This window comes from Apiospora kogelbergensis (assembly GCF_038363985.1).
Source record: "Apiospora kogelbergensis strain CBS 113332 chromosome Unknown utg000005l_segment0_segment0, whole genome shotgun sequence".
NCBI classification, from domain to species: Eukaryota; Fungi; Ascomycota; class Sordariomycetes; order Amphisphaeriales; family Apiosporaceae; genus Apiospora; species Apiospora kogelbergensis.
In genome coordinates this window covers 6,007,196-6,025,450 of record NW_027117422.1, presented here as the reverse complement: position 1 = coordinate 6,025,450, position 18,255 = coordinate 6,007,196, and the positions used below count along the sequence as shown (strand labels likewise).

The window sequence follows — 18,255 nt, the reverse complement described above, 5'->3', positions numbered from 1 at the left end:
AATATATGATGGACAAGAAGAAGGTAACGTATTTACAGAAATGCCTTTCGCAGTAGAAGAGAAATGATGGATCCAGTCAGGCTGGATGTGACGTAAAGGGTCCAAGAAGAGCATAGCCCCTGCAGTGACACCCCCAATGTTGCAGACGTTGATTCACACGGCAAGGAAAAAGCAATGACTGGAGTGTACATAAATGTTACATGATCCTGAAAAGAACTTATTTGTCGAGGCCAGTAACGACATAGTTGAAGTTGCAGTAGCCAGTCGATTGTGTTTTGACGTCGACACGGCCCTTGCCGGACATGACGATCTTGTTGTTGTTGGCGGTGTCGATGACCTCGAAGTATTGGGGCCCTGTGGCGAGGCCGGGCTCACTGCCGTAGTTCAAGCCGGGCTGCAAGGCAACCTGGCGGATCAGGTTGCCGCCGCTCCAGATCTGCAGACGCAGGTTCTCGAGGCCGTAGTCAGCCGCGACAATGGCCCAGTTCACAGCGTCCCGGGCTGCGCCGGCGCCGCCGGGTCGGCCCAGCGCGTCCGACTGGCACGAGGCGTCCTTCTTGATGGTGCGGTACCACATGGAGCCCACGAACTGCTTGTCGGCGGGCGGGCGCATGCCGCCGGCCTTGAGCCCCTTGTTGAAGGCGTAGATGAACGAGGTGAAGACGGGCTGCCACGCCACGTGGTTGTAGTCGTCGTTGTTGGCATACTCGACCATGCTCTTGTCGATGCCCTCCATGCGCAGCGTGCCGATGTAGTGCGACTCGCCGCCATCGTTCCAGGTGATGATCTCGACGAAGTCGGCGCGGTCGCCCATGTCCAGGATCTCCGTCATGCGCTGCGGCATGTTGACTTCGCCGGGGCGATACCAGTGCTGCCCGGTCCAGTGCTTGTACTGCAGCGTTGAGAGGGGCATCATGTACGCCTTCTTGGCGCCATGGGCCGCCTTGAGCACCTTATCGTCCTGCGAAGCCGACACGTTGGACGGCTTGTCGCTGTTGCGCGGCCACGCCGTCTCCCAGGTGAAGGCGCCGTCGATGGCCTTGCCCCAGTCCTGCATCCACTTGCTCGGGTTATCGAAGTAGTTCGGGGTGTCGTCGAAGTTGGGCACGAAGTAGAACTTTGTCTGTCCGAAGGAGCCCAGGAACGTGGTCCAGTAGCTGACGTCGGTCTTCTGCGCGCTGAAGGTGCTCAGGAACGGCCGGTTATCGGCCTTGTAGTAGGCCTCGTGGCCCTCGTATTGCTTGATCAAGGCGCTGTAGGCGTAGGCGTCTTTGGTTTGGGCCAGGTCCAGGCTGAAGAAGAGTTTGAAGTTGTTGTCCTTGGCGGCCGTGAACAGCTGGTTGATGGCGTCGGTTGCCCAGCCGTCTTTGGGCTTGCCGACGTTCAGTGCGAAGGCTGCGATGCCCATGTCTCTTGCATCTTTAACATCTTGGACTGCGTGATCGGTCCTGCCATCTAGTCCTTGGACCTGCCGAAATTGTCAGTTTTGTTATTGCAGTAAATCAGGAAAGAGCGCCACGAACCATGTAGTGAGCAAAGACATCCCGAGCAGCAGCGAGGTGGGCCAATGCTGCCACGGCAGCTACTAATGTTCCCTTCAGCATGTTGGAAGTTCGATGTAAAGAAGCCGATAATTCAGTGATCAAAGTCAATCCTACCTGACTTGAGGCTGATATTTGACTCCTATATACGGCACCATGTAGGTCTCTGCTGACACGGACTTATGGGGCAAATCCTGTAGGTGAAATAGTAAGCGCAATGCCAATGGATTTCGAATTGATTGGCCTTGCCACTGGAAACTGCACTAATTTCGGGCTCCATCTGGAACAAGGAAGTGTACTAAGCAGTTGGATCCCCGATGTTGCTAGTTCAAATCATCTGATAGCTCGCGTTGGTAACTCAATGGCTTCTTGTGGCAGGATACTATTCCGCCGCAAGGGAGGCCGATAGGCCGATTACATCCCACCACTCCCAAGTAGGTATCTCAACGCCGAGTGCATGAGAAACCCCGATAGGAAGATGAGCAGACCCAATTGCAGTTATCGTTCGTTTAGGATCACATGTCTTGTTTGCGCCGTCCAACGTCGTGCCTCCAACGTACTAAACAGCTTGACTTCCTTCATCCAACAACAACTCGAGCACGCGAACGATGGACCCTTCAATGACAACGAGGCACATTGAAACGATGACACCAACTACTAACAACATATGAATTCAAAACACTAAAGGCCACCACCATTCTCATCAACCTAAACAACCAACTGACAAGAACCTTTGGTTTGCCAAATAAACCAACCGAACCATGATATTTGGCAAATCAACCAACCAACCAAGAGCATATGATTCAACTTCCTCGGGAGTGATTTGAGCAATTATATCCAACTGGGATTATCCTTTTGGTGATATGAGCCCCTGGCCGGCCATAAAAAGGCCCTCTGTCCACGGGGTGTTGATAATACACACACCGACATGCCGAATAAACTTCAATAATCTGGTACCCCCTTCAACTACCGTGTTTCTGTTAGAGTCTTGGTAGGCTGTCGCTGGTGAGGAAACGCCCTTCCGCAATGACTCGATTTGTTGCGCATAGTCAGTATTGGGTTCCTTATGTACCTGATCCAAGATATATCTTTCATTTCTGTAAGTCATATCCGATTTCGTCTTCACAACACTTTTAGCCATGTCTGGCTCCTTATTGATAACCCTGTCGGGTAGCTTGACGTTGCTGGTTCTCATGGACTCTCCTATATCCTCAAAGAGTTTATAGGCGGCCAACATGTATGCGATACGGGATAAGCACCTTTGCGCTATAATGTGACCGCAAAACTTGCCATCCCTTATCACCCAAGCCCCCGAGTCTCCCCGTACTGCGATTTGTCAGTGATGCAGGCTTCATGTGGGAGACAACTGGTCTAAGCCTTTCTTACCTAAATGATTCTCTACCACAATCTCATGGACTTCGTATGAGCGATAGCCCAACCTCAGTGTGGTGGGACTTTGCCTCAAGCAACCCCTCGACACACCAGTGAAACCGGCAACAACGGTCATCTCTCCGTTTTCTAAATGCGCGGCTGCAGCAATTTTCAAGATCTGCTCTGGACTAGAAGATTCGTCACGAATGACTTCATTGGCAGTCCAGTGCTGAGTGTTGTTCAGTTGAATTAGTGCCCAGTCAAGTTTTGTTCCTTCTCGCCCATGTTCACTGTCTTCCATACCGTAAATGCTTACGGTACCGATTTTGACCGCTTCGTTGCTATTATCGTTATCTGGTGGATGACCAAACTTTGGTTCAGCCATCGGGACCAGTGAAGACGCCAGTCGTGAGGATGAAGAGCTGCGGTTCACCTCATTCATTAACTGTGGCTGTGAAACGAAGACGTCGAGCTTGGTGTTATGCTCAGGAAAAACCCAAGGTGATACAGACTCGGAATCATAGTTATAGTAAATGACACTAGCCGCCACAGAGAAGAAATATCTTATATTGTCCTCTTTAGGGGCTTTTAGTATAAAGAATGATTATAGTTTATAACTAAACAGGCCTAGTATAGATGTAAAACGAGCGTTCGGTATAAATACCAATAAGAACCGTCAGCGGTGTTTCTGTCGATGCTCTTCTCCAACATTTTCCAGTCCTCCTTGCTCATGTAGCGTAGCATCTGCTTGCTCGTTAAAATATCGTCCAGGCCCATTTCATTTTAATAATTAACGAGAAATCCGCAATTAGTGTACAACCTGCGCATGGACGAAATATTGTCGCCGTTGAATGGCTCTGAGAAGGCGAATACATCTAACAAAACGGATCAATGATTTTGGATGAAGATTTTGTTGAATCTACATATATGTAATCGTCTGGGAAAGAGGTTCGGGTTGTAAACCATTTTAGCCCTGGATCTTGATTTTATCATATTATATCGTAAGCTTGATATATGCACTAAACCGTTTGCGTTCCCCCAGCTGACAGCTGGATGGTACGTAATCTAAGCAGGCTGAGAGCTTGACGCTGCATTTGATTTGCTGGATCCTTTTCGATAAGGCACCCAGATGCTACAGCAATGCCTCAGCACTACAAATCTCAGTCTGACATCTCACTTTGGTGCCAACCCCCTCCCCATTGCAAAGGTGATTGATGCCAACTATATCTTCTCGCATAATCGTTTTCCAGTCAATTGTGGTGAACAAGCCGCATTATACGGATCAATTACGAGCGAAATTACCAAGGTGCAAGATGGAAGCAGGCGGTATGTTGCCTGGTGCCCCGCACTTGGCCATGAGGGCAGGACCGGAGCGGGAGTTGTACGAACCAGATTCCGAGAGCGATTCAAGGTCTTCGAGCAGCGTGGGTAGCGGTAGGTCGTCGCCTTCCGAAAACCCCCCTCCTCGCACTAGAAGGACCAAGGGTAGGTCGATGTTCGTTGACGACACAATCGCTCAAAATGATACCCAGGGGGAACCTCTGAGAGTCTCCAGCTGCTTGCCGACATGGGTCAGGAAATGGAAAGCCAAGGTACGAATATAGACGGCGATTTGACTTTAGACACTTCTTCTGACCTTTCAGATATCGAACTGAGGAGCGATACAAGACTGGGCCGTGGCAGAGGAATGTCCGGCTTACCACCTCCTCCGCCTCACGTGGGAACATACCCCGGTGGAATCCCTATTCCATTTCATGCTGCCCGTGGAATGCCCCCTCCTCCACCCACAGTGGGCCGTGGGATGAATCCTCATCTTCCCCCAAGACCAGGAGGCATGCCAGGAATGCGACCCAGGGCCCCTCCTCCTCCTAGGGTTATTAACCCCTTTGGAGGGACATGGATGCGTAAAAAGGTCCACCTGGACTCGGCCTGGAGGCATTCCATATCTCAACATCGGATCACGACTGAAGCTTCTGGTATCGACAATGAAGCCATGAATGATGCTCCGGCGCCACAAGATAACTCCTCGGGGGTTGTAGGCATAATTCAAGACCAAGCAAGCTCAGCAACACGGGAGTCCCTTCCCTCGCCAAGACGCGACAGCTTACAATGCACTGGAAGTGGCAATGAGGATTCGACCACTGCTAGTGGTCAGCGTCAGCTGGCTGATAACGAAGTCGGCAATGAATCCAGGAGAAACAGAGAAGGAAGCGGAAGTCCTCGCAAAATATCATCTCCTCGTGTCGGACCTGAGCCATCCCCTTCAAGTGGTTCAAGGCCTTCGGCCGTGATCGAAACGCCGCCCCAGGGCACTGGGCTCGCCGAGGCCCTTGGTGGGATCGCTGATAAATACCTAAGGCTTGACGTGCTGGACCATTCGCAAGATGTGTCTCGATACATCGGATACCTACTGGATACCATTCATTCACTGGAGTCAAAGTTATTCTACAAGCATGCCGAAGACCTCAAACAGACGAGTGACAACGAGGTTTCAAAGGAACCACTCGTTGAAGAGGAAAAGGTGCCGTGTTCGCGAATTCTCCATAGAGTGTCGTGTACAAGTTCCTGGCACAATCACTTCGCCTTTACGTTCGAAGATGAGCCAAAATACCAAGCGGAGGAACAGAATGGTTTGTGCGGCAACATCCCGGTTCTTAATACAGAACACTATGTGCTGCGGCACCCAGAGATTGTATTCATCGTCATGAAGGAGCATGAGTGTGGCCAGACCGCTCAGGCCCACAGGGATATTTACAAATGGAATAAGAACCTACGGAATAACAACCGATCGAGCGAAAGGGGGAATTCATGCAAATTACCTCGACAGCTTTGAATGAAGCATTCAAACGCATCGCCGAATTTGAGCCTTATGATCGCGATTCGGATGGGCGCGGCAGCTGGCTTGTGGGAGAGATGTCAGCGCCTTATCTTTTCTTTTTTCACCACTATCAGAAGCTCCACGACTTAATGCAACAGAAGAGCTCCTACAGGCCCATACTCGACCCCCTCATCCAGTTCCTGGACCAGAGTTACGCCGAGGAATATCGCTCAGCCAACGAGCTCTTCCAGCGGGGCCTTGTCACTGCTTACCATTCTGCCAAGCTATACAAGCCTTCAGAGCTTCTAGTAGTCCGCGACAAATACACCCAGACCTTAAGAGCCCGAGTATTAGGCCGAGTCCCAGATGCCGTACCATTTGAGAATAAGAGTATATGGAAATTGGAATGCTGGTCCTGGTCCTACAACGGCCGAGAAGCAAGAAGGGATAGCTGGGCTGAGTATACCGATGCCTTCCCCACAGAAGAAGTTCCCATCAACGGTCTCCAGGTTTATCCTCTCAAGTACGCCAAGCCGAAGGATATCGAAAAGCTCAGAGAAACTGGAAGACGTTTCTGGAGCATGCGCCATCAAGGCTTGCGCTGTTACACAGGATGGGATGAAAAACGCGACCGACATTACGTTTGTTCCCCCATGAGTGTTATCGTTGTTCCTTACTAATGACTCCTTCAGTCTATTGATAGATTCATGGTGGATGTAGCAACATTTAACATCATGTATTCTTCGAGATCCAGGGCAGATAAGGTTGACGATACCTACGACAAGTGGCCACAGAGAATTGAAGCCTCAAAAGAAATGCCACCGGACTGCGAGCTTCTCTTGCCCAATGTCATCGAAGCATTCCACCTCGACTCCAAGAAATGGAGTAAGTCCCTGGCCATATATGACACAAATTCAATCTATAAAGTACTACTGGCTGACCGAGGACGACAGAGGTACTCAACGTTGATGGCTTCCTCCCTCAAGTAGATTGGAACAAGAACGCATTTAGACAACTGGTTCTTGACGAGAAAATCAAAGAGATGATCCATGCACTCGTCGACGTGCAAACTTCGAGAGACAAGGCCATGGACGACATCATCAAGGGCAAGGGCAACGGACTGATCATCCTGTTGCATGGCAGCCCCGGTACGGGGAAGACATTGACGGCCGAGAGGTATATCCGAGATAGGACATTTCGTGCACATATTTATGGAATATTTGCTGACTTGTTGGTAACTGCCCGGTAGTGTGGCCGAGATCGCCGAGAAACCGCTCTATCGTGTCACTTGCGGCGACATTGGAATCAATGCGCAGGAAGTGGAGAAGTACCTGCAGACCGTCATGTACCTTGGAAAGATATGGGATTGCGGTACGTATCTGGGGAAAAGCATAACGAAAGCCTTGACTGACAGCAAGCAGTGCTTCTGCTCGATGAAGCGGATGTGTTTCTGGAAGAGAGGACGATGGCCGATCTAGAACGGAACAGTCTTGTTTCTGGTGAGCTACAAGAATCGTGGTCCCCTATGATGCAATGTTTTATAACGAGAAACTGACTGCCCTGCACAGTCTTCCTCCGTATCCTGGAGTATCATGAGGGCATCCTCATTCTCACGTCAAACCGCGTAGGGACCTTTGATGAAGCCTTCAAGTCCCGTATTCAGGTGGCGATCCACTACGACAACTTAACCAAGAAGTCGCGCAAAGCCATCTGGCGCAACTTCTTCGACATGCTCGAGGAGTCGGGCGAGGATGCCAACATGCCCGAGCTCGAGAGGCGCCTCAACGAGCTTGCCGAGGAAGAGATGAACGGCCGACAGATCCGCAACGCGTTGCTAACGGCGCGGCAGCTCGCGCAGCACAGACATGAGAGGCTGGACTGGGAGCACTTGAACCAAGTGATGAAGACATCGGCTGCGTTCAACAAATATCTGAAGACGGTGAAGGGACACACGGACGACATATGGGCACGAGAGGAAAGAATAAGATAAAGTAACATGACGGATGGAGATTCGTACAATGTATTGTTTGCTTCTTTATGTCATGTGGTACTCATAGAATATGAACTTTGCTGATAAACATATTACTGCAAACACGCTATGTATATATAATCCCTTCAAAGACGCATTTCTAACACATACGACCACATCCTGCTGAATACTAGGGATCCCGTCCGCTCTCCCATATATAAGCAGCAGAGAGCCGAATTAGTACTAGGGTCGGTGACGACCTGGGAATCCTCGGTGTTGTATGTTTTGCTTTTTGCACCCAACGCCTATTTCGCCTGTGGCTAATTTCTCCACTAGCCATATCATTTCCTGCTCTCAGACATGCCAATTGCTGTGCGCAGTTCCTCGGAGATCCTTTTGTTGCGCTGCCTGAACATACCGCGGTACTTGGGCTGCCTCATCAATCGACCAATCTGCCGGCCCCTATCTGTTGGGATGCACATTCCCCCAAACTCGTCGTACGAATCCATTGTCGCTACTTGTCGGAGGCTCACCGTCGTCAAGACTACTTTAAGTCGTCCTTGACGACGGCGGCGGCGGTCTGCAATTATGTTCGACATTCGGTCGATGAAATCGCTAATACGGTAATGCTCCACATCATTATTGGAACCAGACCTTATATCATCCTGGTCGTCATCGTCATCGTAATTGCCGGATTCCGCATTGTTTATGGCAGCCTCTAGCACACCAATATCAACCACAATGAATAAAACGGGCAGCATGGACACACAGCGTTCCAAGAGCTGAAACCATTGGTCGATCGTAGTAGCATCACGCAGATGACGAATTGTGACGGGATTGCGACTCTCCGTCATGGCGGCAGCGCTCAGATGCAATGTCTGCAAGACGAGTGACCGCAAGATGCCTGCAATTGAAAGTGTTTGTGGTCTCTCTTCGTCCAATGGGGATGACCCGGCCAGGAATGGCAAAGCCCATATGATAGGGTATCCACCTTCAAGGACGGCGTTCAGGAACTCGACGGCAAAATCAAGGGGGCTCGTTCGAACCCCGCGGCTCTCGGCGAGCAGCAGCGAAGATGTGGGATCATCAACCCAAGCCTTCACTGTAGGAATTGACGCGGCGGGCAGCTGTGTGGCAAATTTCTGGACTCGACGGGTGCGCATCGAGCGGCAGAAGGCCAGGCTCGTTTCGCTGTCGGGAGTGCCCTGCTGCAGCATCAGCTGGTGGACGTCTTCCAGCTGTGCGTTGCGGAAGAATTGCTTCTGGTCGCGCAGGTCTATCAAGATCTCGTTCTGCAAGGATTGCTGGGCTACATCATATCGATTGGTGATTTTGCACTGTTAGCCAGCTTTGGGGGTATCGTAAGGCACCGAGGCAAGAAACCATGTGCACGCACCGATTACTCTTTCCAACAATTGGCTCATCTGACCTTCCAATCGGTTGATCTTTGCATGCTGATCTCGGATTTCAGCCTTGGATGCGGCGTTGGCCAGCTCGTCGACTCGTCGCGAGAGCTCCCTTATCTCGTCGATGACGGGGCCGAAGCTGAGCTTGAGTGGGTGCAAGATTGCAGTAACTGAGTGCGAGATCTTGCCCTTCTTGGACCATTGCACCGCCTTGAGCGCGAACTCAATGATTTTGGCGTATAAGCGGGCCACGGCCTCGCGCATCCGTTCCGTTAGGTACAGCTCCGAGTAAAGCTCGGTTCGCGGCAACAGATCGGCGATACGTGATATTGCCTTGGAGATTTCAGTCAAGAGCTCTTCATGATTCAAAATAGCCTAGCACAACATCAGTAACCAGTTTCCTGTTGTGGGTTGTGCGTGGCGTGGTACCGTGAAGAGGAACTTGAATGTGCCCCATGCCAGTGATGTGAACTCGGGATAATGCTGCGCTAATGTGTCAAAGACAGCTATAGACATGTCAGAGATGATGTTCAGCTGTCTGTACTTTTAAGCAAACATATCGACATGCTTTCGTAGTACTTGACACGCGAAGAGCAGCTGCTCAGCCACATCCGAGCTTTTGAAGCTTTGGCTCGCGTTTCGTAGTCTTTCAGAGCACTCTGGACGGCGGACTGCACGTCCAGCATGGAGTTATGACTCGACGGACATATGGACCGGAACTCATCTGGGCTGAGCTCTTTCTTAAGGGTTTCAACCGCAACGCGGTATGCTTGTTTGGCTGGTTGGGCCCATCTATCACACCGATCAGGATTCCCAACATTAGCTTGGAGATGAACACGCGAGCACACAGTCCAAAAAAAACAAGGCTTGAATAAGTCGAGATGCTTACGATCCTTCGAGCTGCGAGTGGTACCAGTCACTATAGGGGGTGCGCGCTCGAGGGTTGATCAAAGCACGGTTCGGGGCTGCCGCAGCTTCGAAGGCGCCTTGAAGATGCGGGGTGAGAGGTGTCAGCGCCATGGGTCGTGGCGGCACCGATTTGGAGAACTTCGATCACTCTCTGCGTTGATTATTACAACATCTAGGCTTCATGAACATTTTCCTTCTTGTGGTGTTGTTTAAAGAAGTTTCGCATTTGCCATCTGCTTGTGGCAGTGCTAGGCATCAGCTGGCCGGCAACACAATTTAGGTGATCCTAACATCAACCACGGTCAGTAGACCTTGCAGTCAGTAATCTTTCTGCAGCTGCAAGATGACGTAAGTCACGATCCGTACCAATAACAGTTGGAGTGTGTGTGGCCTACACGGATTGAGTCGGGACACAGTCACTCTTTTATTCTAGGCTTTTGGGCCCAGCGTCCTCCACGAGAGCTCATCATGTCACGACAAGCGACAGCTAAGTGATTAACACATTTCCTTTGTCACTCACCATCCTGTTATATATACAGAGAGACGCCTTGCCCGAGCGAATGAGCGCGTGGGGGCAGTTGCCTCCGTGGTTCACTTGCCGCAACCAATCGACCAATCCCACGCAACAAATTCGCTTCCCCATTGCCGATGATCTTTTGGTGCTTAAAATGGCACGTAGGTACAAGGGGTGCCAAGTGCGACAGCTCTCCCCAAAGCTGGACTTGGATTTGGCGAAAACGCAAGATATTCAATCACCCAAGTTCGATGACGTATGGAGATAGTCGCTACATCAGATTTGGGAGGTGTTTTCGATTTAAATCCCACCTGGCGGATGAATAAGGAGAAGATTGGAAGGCACACTAGTGTAGGGCGATTCGGAGGAAGAAAGAGAAGCTACACCTTTAGGAAATAACGGGAGTTGCTTCCCAGACGTAATTGTCTCGTTCCTCCCGGAAAGAACGCCAAATCTTGAATCTCCCACATGTTCTAAATTCGCAGCGATCTCTTTTCTTTGGGAATTGTACTCTATGGCCGACAGAAGCTCCAAGATTGGTCACGGCGTGATCTTGACATCCGACACAGGTGCTTACTGCGTACGGCGTATGTGGGACACACTAAAGGAAAGCACTTTAACGAGATAGCGCACGTGACCTCGCGTATTTTTGGCGAACCAGCCATATCTTTGTTCAATCGGTCCTCATCAACCGCAGTGTCCTCTTCAATTTTCCCAACCGGCTTACATATGATCAAATCACAATGGCGCGACTCAAGAAGCCGATAAAGAGCGTGTTGAAGGCCGAGGAGCGCGCCTACAACGGCGAAAACGAAACTCAAGATTCGCAAATCATCTTCGACCAAATGCAGGCTGCCTATGGCATTGGCCAGGTAAGTCGATTGCAGTGGAGCTGCTGAATCGATCGACTCCAGGATTACTGACAAGGGTTTGACAGCTGAGTTCATCACCGGCTCCCGATAGTAGACACCGAGGTACGTTTCTTGATCCCGTCTTTTAGATGCTCAAATACTCTTCCGTCTGATCGTCTTCACGCAAATTTGGACACAATCGCTGACTTGATGATCAGACCAAATCTACCACCGAAATCAAGTAAGTCTGGCCGTTGCGCGCCCCGACGTTAGTGGTCTTTGGGCGGCTTGGCATATTTCGCCCCTGTTGTTTGCCCAGTTTTCCCAGGCACCGATGTCACTAACATGGACTTTTCTTTTTTAGCAGCAGACCACGCCTGCAGTGAACGCGTCCAACGTCTCCACGTCGCGTCCGCAACCGCCACTAATTAACCATGCGACCGTGATTGCGACTGAGGCACATCATCGTTTCGAACGTCCGCACCTCAGCACCACAGCGACCAACCAGTGCCAACCTAAATCTGCGACGGGTCCTGATACTGTTGCAAATGGCCATGCCTCACTACCCAAATTGCGACCCAAGTTGGCAGTGAAGAAGAAGAAGATGGAGGACGGCACTCAATCACCCACACAAGCCAACGAGGGCCGAAGTTATGAACAGTACAGGGAGCCTCAAAGCGAGGCTTTTGCTTCTTCCCAACCGAAGCCCGCAGACTCTGGCGATCGCCATGAATCGCAAAGATCCCATCTTGACACCGATCACGAGCATTGCACACTGCACGACGACGAGACGGGCGCTGTGAATTTCGACTTGGGTCAATTCGGACCAAACGCAGCCAACCATGCGAACAATTTCAATGATGTCGCGACCGAATCCGGCTCTGAAGATGAACGCGAAGGCTACTCGTCGGTCCCTCCCATATCCCAGCGGCGACCGAGCTCGGGCTTTTTGCCACCGGCATTCGTTCGCAACTCGTCAACTGGCATGCCGCCTCCAGAAACACCAGCACTGGCAACAAGGCTCTACAATGCCGGCGGCACTGCCGAAGCATTAATGCCGAGTTCTCAACTCTTCGCCAACACCCAATTTACGTCTGCTGTGAAGAAGCCTGCATCGCCAACATCCTCGAGGCCATCGCCAGAAATCAACCAGAATACCATCTCGCCGAACCCACGAATAGTCTCCTCCCCTCTACGGGGGCTGCGGACCTCCCCAACACAGATGATCGGAACTTCTAGTCCATGTGCCCATCCTCCCTCGTCCGGGCCCATGAACCACGATACGTTCGAAACCCCCGAGTCGCCCCATCGCAAGCCTCAAAAACCGAGATCTGTACCGGAGCCTATCCGAGATTACGCTCCCTTGCGAAGCTCACCTGTCGAGCGCCAAACCTCGGTGGAGCTTCTTGATGAGTCTGGTGCTGCCAACTCTGATTCTGATTCGGAACATGAGCTGCGCAGACGCCAGCGACGAGCGAGGCGGAAGCAGGAGCAGGCGACACGATCCCTTAGGTCTATACCAATATCTCGTCCTTCATCAAGGTCGGAGGAACTGATTGAGGTGCCTTCTACAAGCCGTAGAAAGCCAGGGTCTCGCTCGGCTGACCAATTGGCGTATGGGAACAACGAAGAAGCACAGGAGACAGTCGCAGATTCTCAGGGTGCCGGTACTAAGAATACAGAATCCTCCGAAGATACGGCGATACACGAGAAAGAAGCGCTTGGCGCTGCAGCTCATGAGAACGGCATCTCTTCTTCCGACATCCCTCTGCTCCCACGGGTGAATAATCTCAACCTCCACGGTAGCCGAGACCTCATCCCAGAGACGAGCCCTGCTTGTACGGCAGCGGAACCCAAGGGCCCCAGTCCTCCGACCCTATCCAACGTTCCAACGGAGGCCGCATCAACACCAACGCTGCCTCCACCCAAGAGACTCAAACGATCTCATGTTGAAGACCACGATGAGACCGCCATGAGCGATCCTGGCGACCAGGTCAAACCCTTACGCTCTTCTCCCCCAATGCCAAGCACTGCCCCGGTTCTTATCTCTCAGCCCTCGCAGCGCCGTTCTGGCCGGCAACAACATGTTGCCACCCCTCCGTCTGCGTTATCGTCCAGTGCGACGCACTCGGCAGATCGCGGTACGAACTCCTCTTCGTTGTCGGCACTCAGTGCCACTCCGAATGTATCTTCGAGTACGACTCCGAATACCGAAGAAGGCGAGGAGCCGCCAAAGAACAACACTTCTTCGCCAGCCGCGGCCAAGGTCCAGCGCCAGTCTCGGCCTCGGTCAAACTTGAAGACTTATAGCCCAGCACTCCAACGTGGCCACCGAGACCGCGTGAAGAAGGAGCCCCGCAGACTTACTCGCCACTCCTCCGTGTCGACCGACGAACTTGCTCGACCCTCGCCATCTCCTGCTTCTACCTCTATTGCTGGTACAACACGAGGCTCAAGATCTTTTAGGTCTGCCAAAGAAACGAGCCTGCAACACCCATCTGGCATGTTCAGTGGCATGGTGTTTGTGACAACCATAGGGTTATCTGAAAACGACAGAAGAAAGAAAAGCGAAGCCCAGAAGAGAGAAGAGGCGGAGAAGGAGGAAAAGAAGGAAATGGTGGAAAGCCTCATACGAAAGGCAGGTGGGCAGATCATGAATGCCGGATTTCACGATCTATTCGAGAAATCATCCGGGGTACCCGAAGCTTCGGCCAGGATGTTGGCAAGCTGTCTAAGCCTGACTTCAGAAGCAGCCAATGCCGGATTCACTGCTTTGATCACAGACAATTGCTCGCGCAAGGCCAAGTACATGCAAGCACTTGCTTTAGGCCTGCCGTGCTTGTCATGGAACTGGGTCACCGCATGCCATGCCAAGGGCTCCGTTGTGGATTGGCTGCCTTACATGCTCTGTGCTGGGCCGAGTACTGTTCTGGATGGCGCATTCAAGTCACGCGATCTTCCGAAATACGAGGCTTCTGACGCAAAACTGTCGCTGACTATTAGCCAACGACCAAAGCTTCTCGACGAAACGAGTGTTCTCCTAGTCGTGAAGAAGACCAAGACTCAGAAGCACGAGGAAAAGTGTACTCTCTATGCCTTCCTTGTGCACGTTCTAGGGGCAAACCTCGAGCGTGTCAACACCCCTTCCGAGGCAGGGGATATACTACGAGAAAGGGAGGCAGCCGGCCGCCCCTTCGACTGGGTGTATCCCGACGGTGATGACGCCGTACTTCGAGTGATGACTGGTGGGTCAGCGACGCAAGTTGGTAACACCAAGAAAAGAAAAAGACAGAGCACCATGAACAGCGGATCCGTTGGCGCACCACTTCAGAGCATGCCTAAGATCCTCACCGATGAGGTGATCGTTCAGAGCCTTATACTAGGACGGCTCGTTGAAGAAGGAGAGATGTGATAGCACTTGCATTGGACGTGATGTCGGATGGTTGTATAATATGGTTACAGGAAAGGTCTTGCATGACGGGTTGCTTGGGTCACTTGGCGTTGAGGTTTAACATGATCGCGAGAGACCCAATGTCTTAACGAACAGGGCTATACGAATTGTCTACTATGTAATAATGAAACTGATATCATGGCACATCTGCGTCATCGGAAAGGGGCGGGATCAACTTTTACATGGCTTAATTAAATAGCACTTCCAAACAGGACCTACTTGTAATGTTCTTCCCTTCTCATTCATGCGCTCAAATTGGACATTAAAACCTTGAATGAGTGTAGAAAGGCCTTGATCACGGTTCAATGTTCAAAGGATAAGTATGAGGCAAACTTGACACAAGTTCCATTGTGTTATTCCTTGCTATTCCGTAGAGTGACTGCTGTACCGATCGTGGAATGCATGAATGACCTCAAACTTGTTTCGCCCTGCACCCAACAAGTGCGTCCTCCCAAGGGGTTGCGGGTCTCGGAGACAATGGGGCTATCACAAACTTAATTCCCTATCATTTCCTCCTGCATTGCGTCTCCCCTATGGGTCGTGGTCGTGAGGGCGGAGAACAGCTCAGTGTGTCGTTCAGGCGTTCCATTCCCGGGGCGTTGCGCTCGGCTCGGCCTGCAGCAGCTCATCGTCCTTGGGGCAGCCATTGGGACAGGGACAGTCAGACTCTCTCATGAAGGTGGCGCAGCATTCCGCAAACTTGCCAAGCTGCTCGCTGATGCTGTTGGCTGGGCAGTCCTCGCCGATGCTCTGGCCGCCGGCCTCGGTGCAGCAGTTTTGGGTGGCGAAGCCGTCATTGACGCCGTCCTTTTGGCACTTGCAGGCCGAGGCGGACGAGGCCATCAGGCCTGCGAGGAGGACGAGGATGGTTTTGGGTCTCATGGTGATGGTGGTTGCAGTGGTGGGAGGCTTGAGCTTCGGGGGCGAGATGGTGAATGGGAGGTGGAAGTTTGGTTGTTTGGTTGTTCGTTTGCTGGGAGAGATCGACGATGATGATTTGCTATCTTTCCGTCCTTTTCTCCAGGCTCAGGAAATAAAATGTACTTCTACGTTCTTTGTCCACAGTTCTGCCCAGAACTTGGCTATTCTTTCCACGTCCACTAGAGGCACCTTCCAAATTACTTCAAGCCCTTTTGCGGACCTAGGTTTTTCATCCAGTATGTGCAGCGCCACTTCCTGTCATTGAAAGTGACACATTGATCAAATGCCACAGAAGGGGGCAAGGGCAGGCACCGCTGCTTAACACTAGCTACCAGTGCTACTTTCCTTCCTTCCTTTATGCTTCTAGGGTAGCACACGGCCAAGTGGTATGGCGAGAGAACGGAGCTGCGCTACAAGAACATGATGACATACCCCAAAAGATACTTGTAGGTTGACAAAGCAAGAGTTTGCGTCAGTCCTATCTTCATTTTACTGTCGTAACCGCCGTGCCTGCTAGTCTTACATGACCATACATTGCCAGTAGCGGCCGTCGTCTACCTTTTCAGGGGATACCTTTATGGCTGCTCTTATAGGGTTCCTCCATAACTTCGAGGGCCTCCTCCGCCATGGCTTCTTCATGGAGAAGTCTCCCGGCCTCTTTGAATTGGCGGATCGGCGTGCGTCGCAGGAAAAGCTGGTCGATCTCCTCGAGAGTCCTGCCGCTGCACTCTGGTATGCAGAACCAGGTGAACAAGGCGGCACCGAACGCCGCCGAGCCAAATATGAACCCGACCTTACTTCCGAGACCGACGTACTCGACATTGATAAGGTACGGGATGCTGAAAGAGATGAGGAATTGTAGCGCAATGTTGAAAACCGACCCTACGGCATAGGTTTTGTCTCGCAGCCGCTGCGTTGGCACCTCGGCGGCGATGACGTGAGAGAGCGGCGCCCAGCCGAGCTGGAAGCCTATGCCGAATATCGTCACCATGATCACGATACCCATTTTGATGGAGAATGATGGATCCGAATTTGTTCCCAGTCCTCCCATGGTGAAGAGCGCGCCCGTCTGGATCGTGGCGCCAGCAAGCATAAGCGGTCTGCATAGAAAGTCAGCAAATGATTTGCCGAAATCACATGGAATTCGCAATATAATGGCACTACTCACATTCTGCCGACCCTGTCTGTGAGACACTGTGTCACGAGTGTCATGAAGATGTTGACAGACGTGTTTATGCTTGTCATGGTGAATGGGTTAACAACGCCAATGCTTCCGATGAAGTACGTCCCATATATTGATGCAAAGTTCTGGCCCGTCAATTGCAGAAAAATGTTTGTTCCAATGACGATCAATGTTCGCTTGAGATTGACTGCCATGCCTACAGTTAGTGTTCGATTCTAGACAGTGCCACAGGAAACGGAATACAGCGCCTGCCGGGAACCTACGGCCTTCGAAGATCTCTCTAAAGCGCCCCTGCTCGACAGTATCGTTGATGGTGGCCTTGTATCTCTCGAACTCGCTCTCGATCTCGGCGTCGCTGAAGCGGCCCTCTCTCAACAACCGCAGATTGGCCATTGCCTCCTCCGGTCTGTCTTTCTGCAGGAGCCAGCGCGGAGACTCGGGAAGGTACCAGACGCCGCAGAGCAGCAGTACGGGCACGACAAACAGCAGGCCAAAGGGGATGAGCCACGATTGGTCGCCTTCCAGCGTGCTGGTGCCGCGACACACCAGGGCCTGGATCAGCTGTCCGCACAGCAGGCTGGACTGGTAGGTGGCGACGACGAACCCGCGGACCGGGCCGGGCACCAGCTCGGACTGCAGCACCGGCACCACGGCCAGCTCCATGCCGATGTACACGGTGGCGACGATGCGGCCGGCCATCATCTGCCACCGGTTCCGCGAGCTGACCAGGATGGTGGCCCCCGTGATGGCCCACGCGGTCATGACGAGGAAGCACCGGCGGCGGCCCCACATGGCGCTGATGGCGTTGCCCAGCACGAGGCCAAAGGCGAAGCCGATGTACGGCAGGCTGTTCAGCAGCGACAGGAAGTACGGCTCGAGCTTGTGTCCGCCGGTGCGGGCGTCGTGGACGCCGAACTTGCGGACGAAGGCGGGCATGGCCTGCGTGTTGGCAAAGGCGCCTTGGTCCATGCCGAAGTTGAGCTGCGACAGGGTGATGAGGCCGCACGAGTACGCCAGGCGGAAGTTGAAGGAGGAGGCGAGCCGGTGGACGATGCCGTGATAGCCGGGCGCGGGATTGGACGACATGGTTGGCGATGTGGAGGCTGGTCTGTTACTGCCTTCCAATGGTGACGAGGCGAGGGTCAACTGAAGCTTTCTGGGTGCATATGAGCGCTGAGATGAATGACCTTTTGTTTATATAGTACAACCACTATCAGGGATTGTCTTAGTCGCATCCAGGTGCCAGCAAGGCACGAGCGACAAACCCCGTAATGCCCTGTACCCCGCATGCACCCATACCCCAGGGAGGAGGGCGTTGGAG

At 52.2% G+C, this 18,255-nt stretch overlaps 7 protein-coding genes across 7 annotated transcripts; 2 read left to right on the top strand and 5 right to left on the bottom strand.

Annotated features, from left to right (window-relative positions):
- Window positions 1-217: 217 nt before the first annotated feature.
- PG998_008632 (glycoside hydrolase) lies at window positions 218-1,604 on the bottom strand (the record flags this gene model as incomplete). Its single annotated transcript, XM_066875448.1, has 2 exons — window positions 218-1,468; window positions 1,524-1,604. 2 exons carry the CDS (start codon window positions 1,602-1,604, stop codon window positions 218-220), a joined length of 1,332 nt encoding a protein of 443 aa, XP_066731393.1.
- A 784-nt stretch (window positions 1,605-2,388) lies between these two features.
- On the bottom strand, window positions 2,389-3,689 carry PG998_008631 (uncharacterized protein; the record flags this gene model as incomplete). The annotated part of the gene is made up of 3 exons (XM_066875447.1): window positions 2,389-2,867; window positions 2,928-3,451; window positions 3,577-3,689. The coding sequence occupies 3 exons, from the start codon at window positions 3,687-3,689 to the stop codon at window positions 2,389-2,391; spliced, it is 1,116 nt and encodes a 371-aa protein (XP_066731392.1).
- A 2,031-nt stretch (window positions 3,690-5,720) lies between these two features.
- Window positions 5,721-7,720, top strand: PG998_008630 (P-loop containing nucleoside triphosphate hydrolase protein; the record flags this gene model as incomplete). The annotated part of the gene is made up of 6 exons (XM_066875446.1): window positions 5,721-6,371; window positions 6,423-6,656; window positions 6,686-6,906; window positions 6,980-7,101; window positions 7,152-7,229; window positions 7,299-7,720. The coding sequence occupies 6 exons, from the start codon at window positions 5,721-5,723 to the stop codon at window positions 7,718-7,720; spliced, it is 1,728 nt and encodes a 575-aa protein (XP_066731391.1).
- Window positions 7,721-8,138: 418 nt separating this feature from the next.
- On the bottom strand, window positions 8,139-10,125 carry PG998_008629 (uncharacterized protein; the record flags this gene model as incomplete). Its single annotated transcript, XM_066875445.1, has 6 exons — window positions 8,139-8,165; window positions 8,233-9,036; window positions 9,103-9,480; window positions 9,535-9,611; window positions 9,662-9,897; window positions 9,995-10,125. The coding sequence occupies 6 exons, from the start codon at window positions 10,123-10,125 to the stop codon at window positions 8,139-8,141; spliced, it is 1,653 nt and encodes a 550-aa protein (XP_066731390.1).
- A 1,146-nt stretch (window positions 10,126-11,271) lies between these two features.
- On the top strand, window positions 11,272-14,791 carry PG998_008628 (DNA repair protein crb2; the record flags this gene model as incomplete). Its single annotated transcript, XM_066875444.1, has 4 exons — window positions 11,272-11,400; window positions 11,466-11,502; window positions 11,598-11,620; window positions 11,747-14,791. The coding sequence occupies 4 exons, from the start codon at window positions 11,272-11,274 to the stop codon at window positions 14,789-14,791; spliced, it is 3,234 nt and encodes a 1,077-aa protein (XP_066731389.1).
- Window positions 14,792-15,406: 615 nt separating this feature from the next.
- On the bottom strand, window positions 15,407-15,712 carry PG998_008627 (uncharacterized protein; the record flags this gene model as incomplete). Its single annotated transcript, XM_066875443.1, has 1 exon — window positions 15,407-15,712. The coding sequence occupies one exon, from the start codon at window positions 15,710-15,712 to the stop codon at window positions 15,407-15,409; it is 306 nt and encodes a 101-aa protein (XP_066731388.1).
- Window positions 15,713-16,313: 601 nt separating this feature from the next.
- Window positions 16,314-18,020, bottom strand: PG998_008626 (general substrate transporter; the record flags this gene model as incomplete). The annotated part of the gene is made up of 3 exons (XM_066875442.1): window positions 16,314-16,851; window positions 16,920-17,121; window positions 17,198-18,020. The coding sequence occupies 3 exons, from the start codon at window positions 18,018-18,020 to the stop codon at window positions 16,314-16,316; spliced, it is 1,563 nt and encodes a 520-aa protein (XP_066731387.1).
- Between the last annotated feature and the right edge of the window lie 235 nt (window positions 18,021-18,255).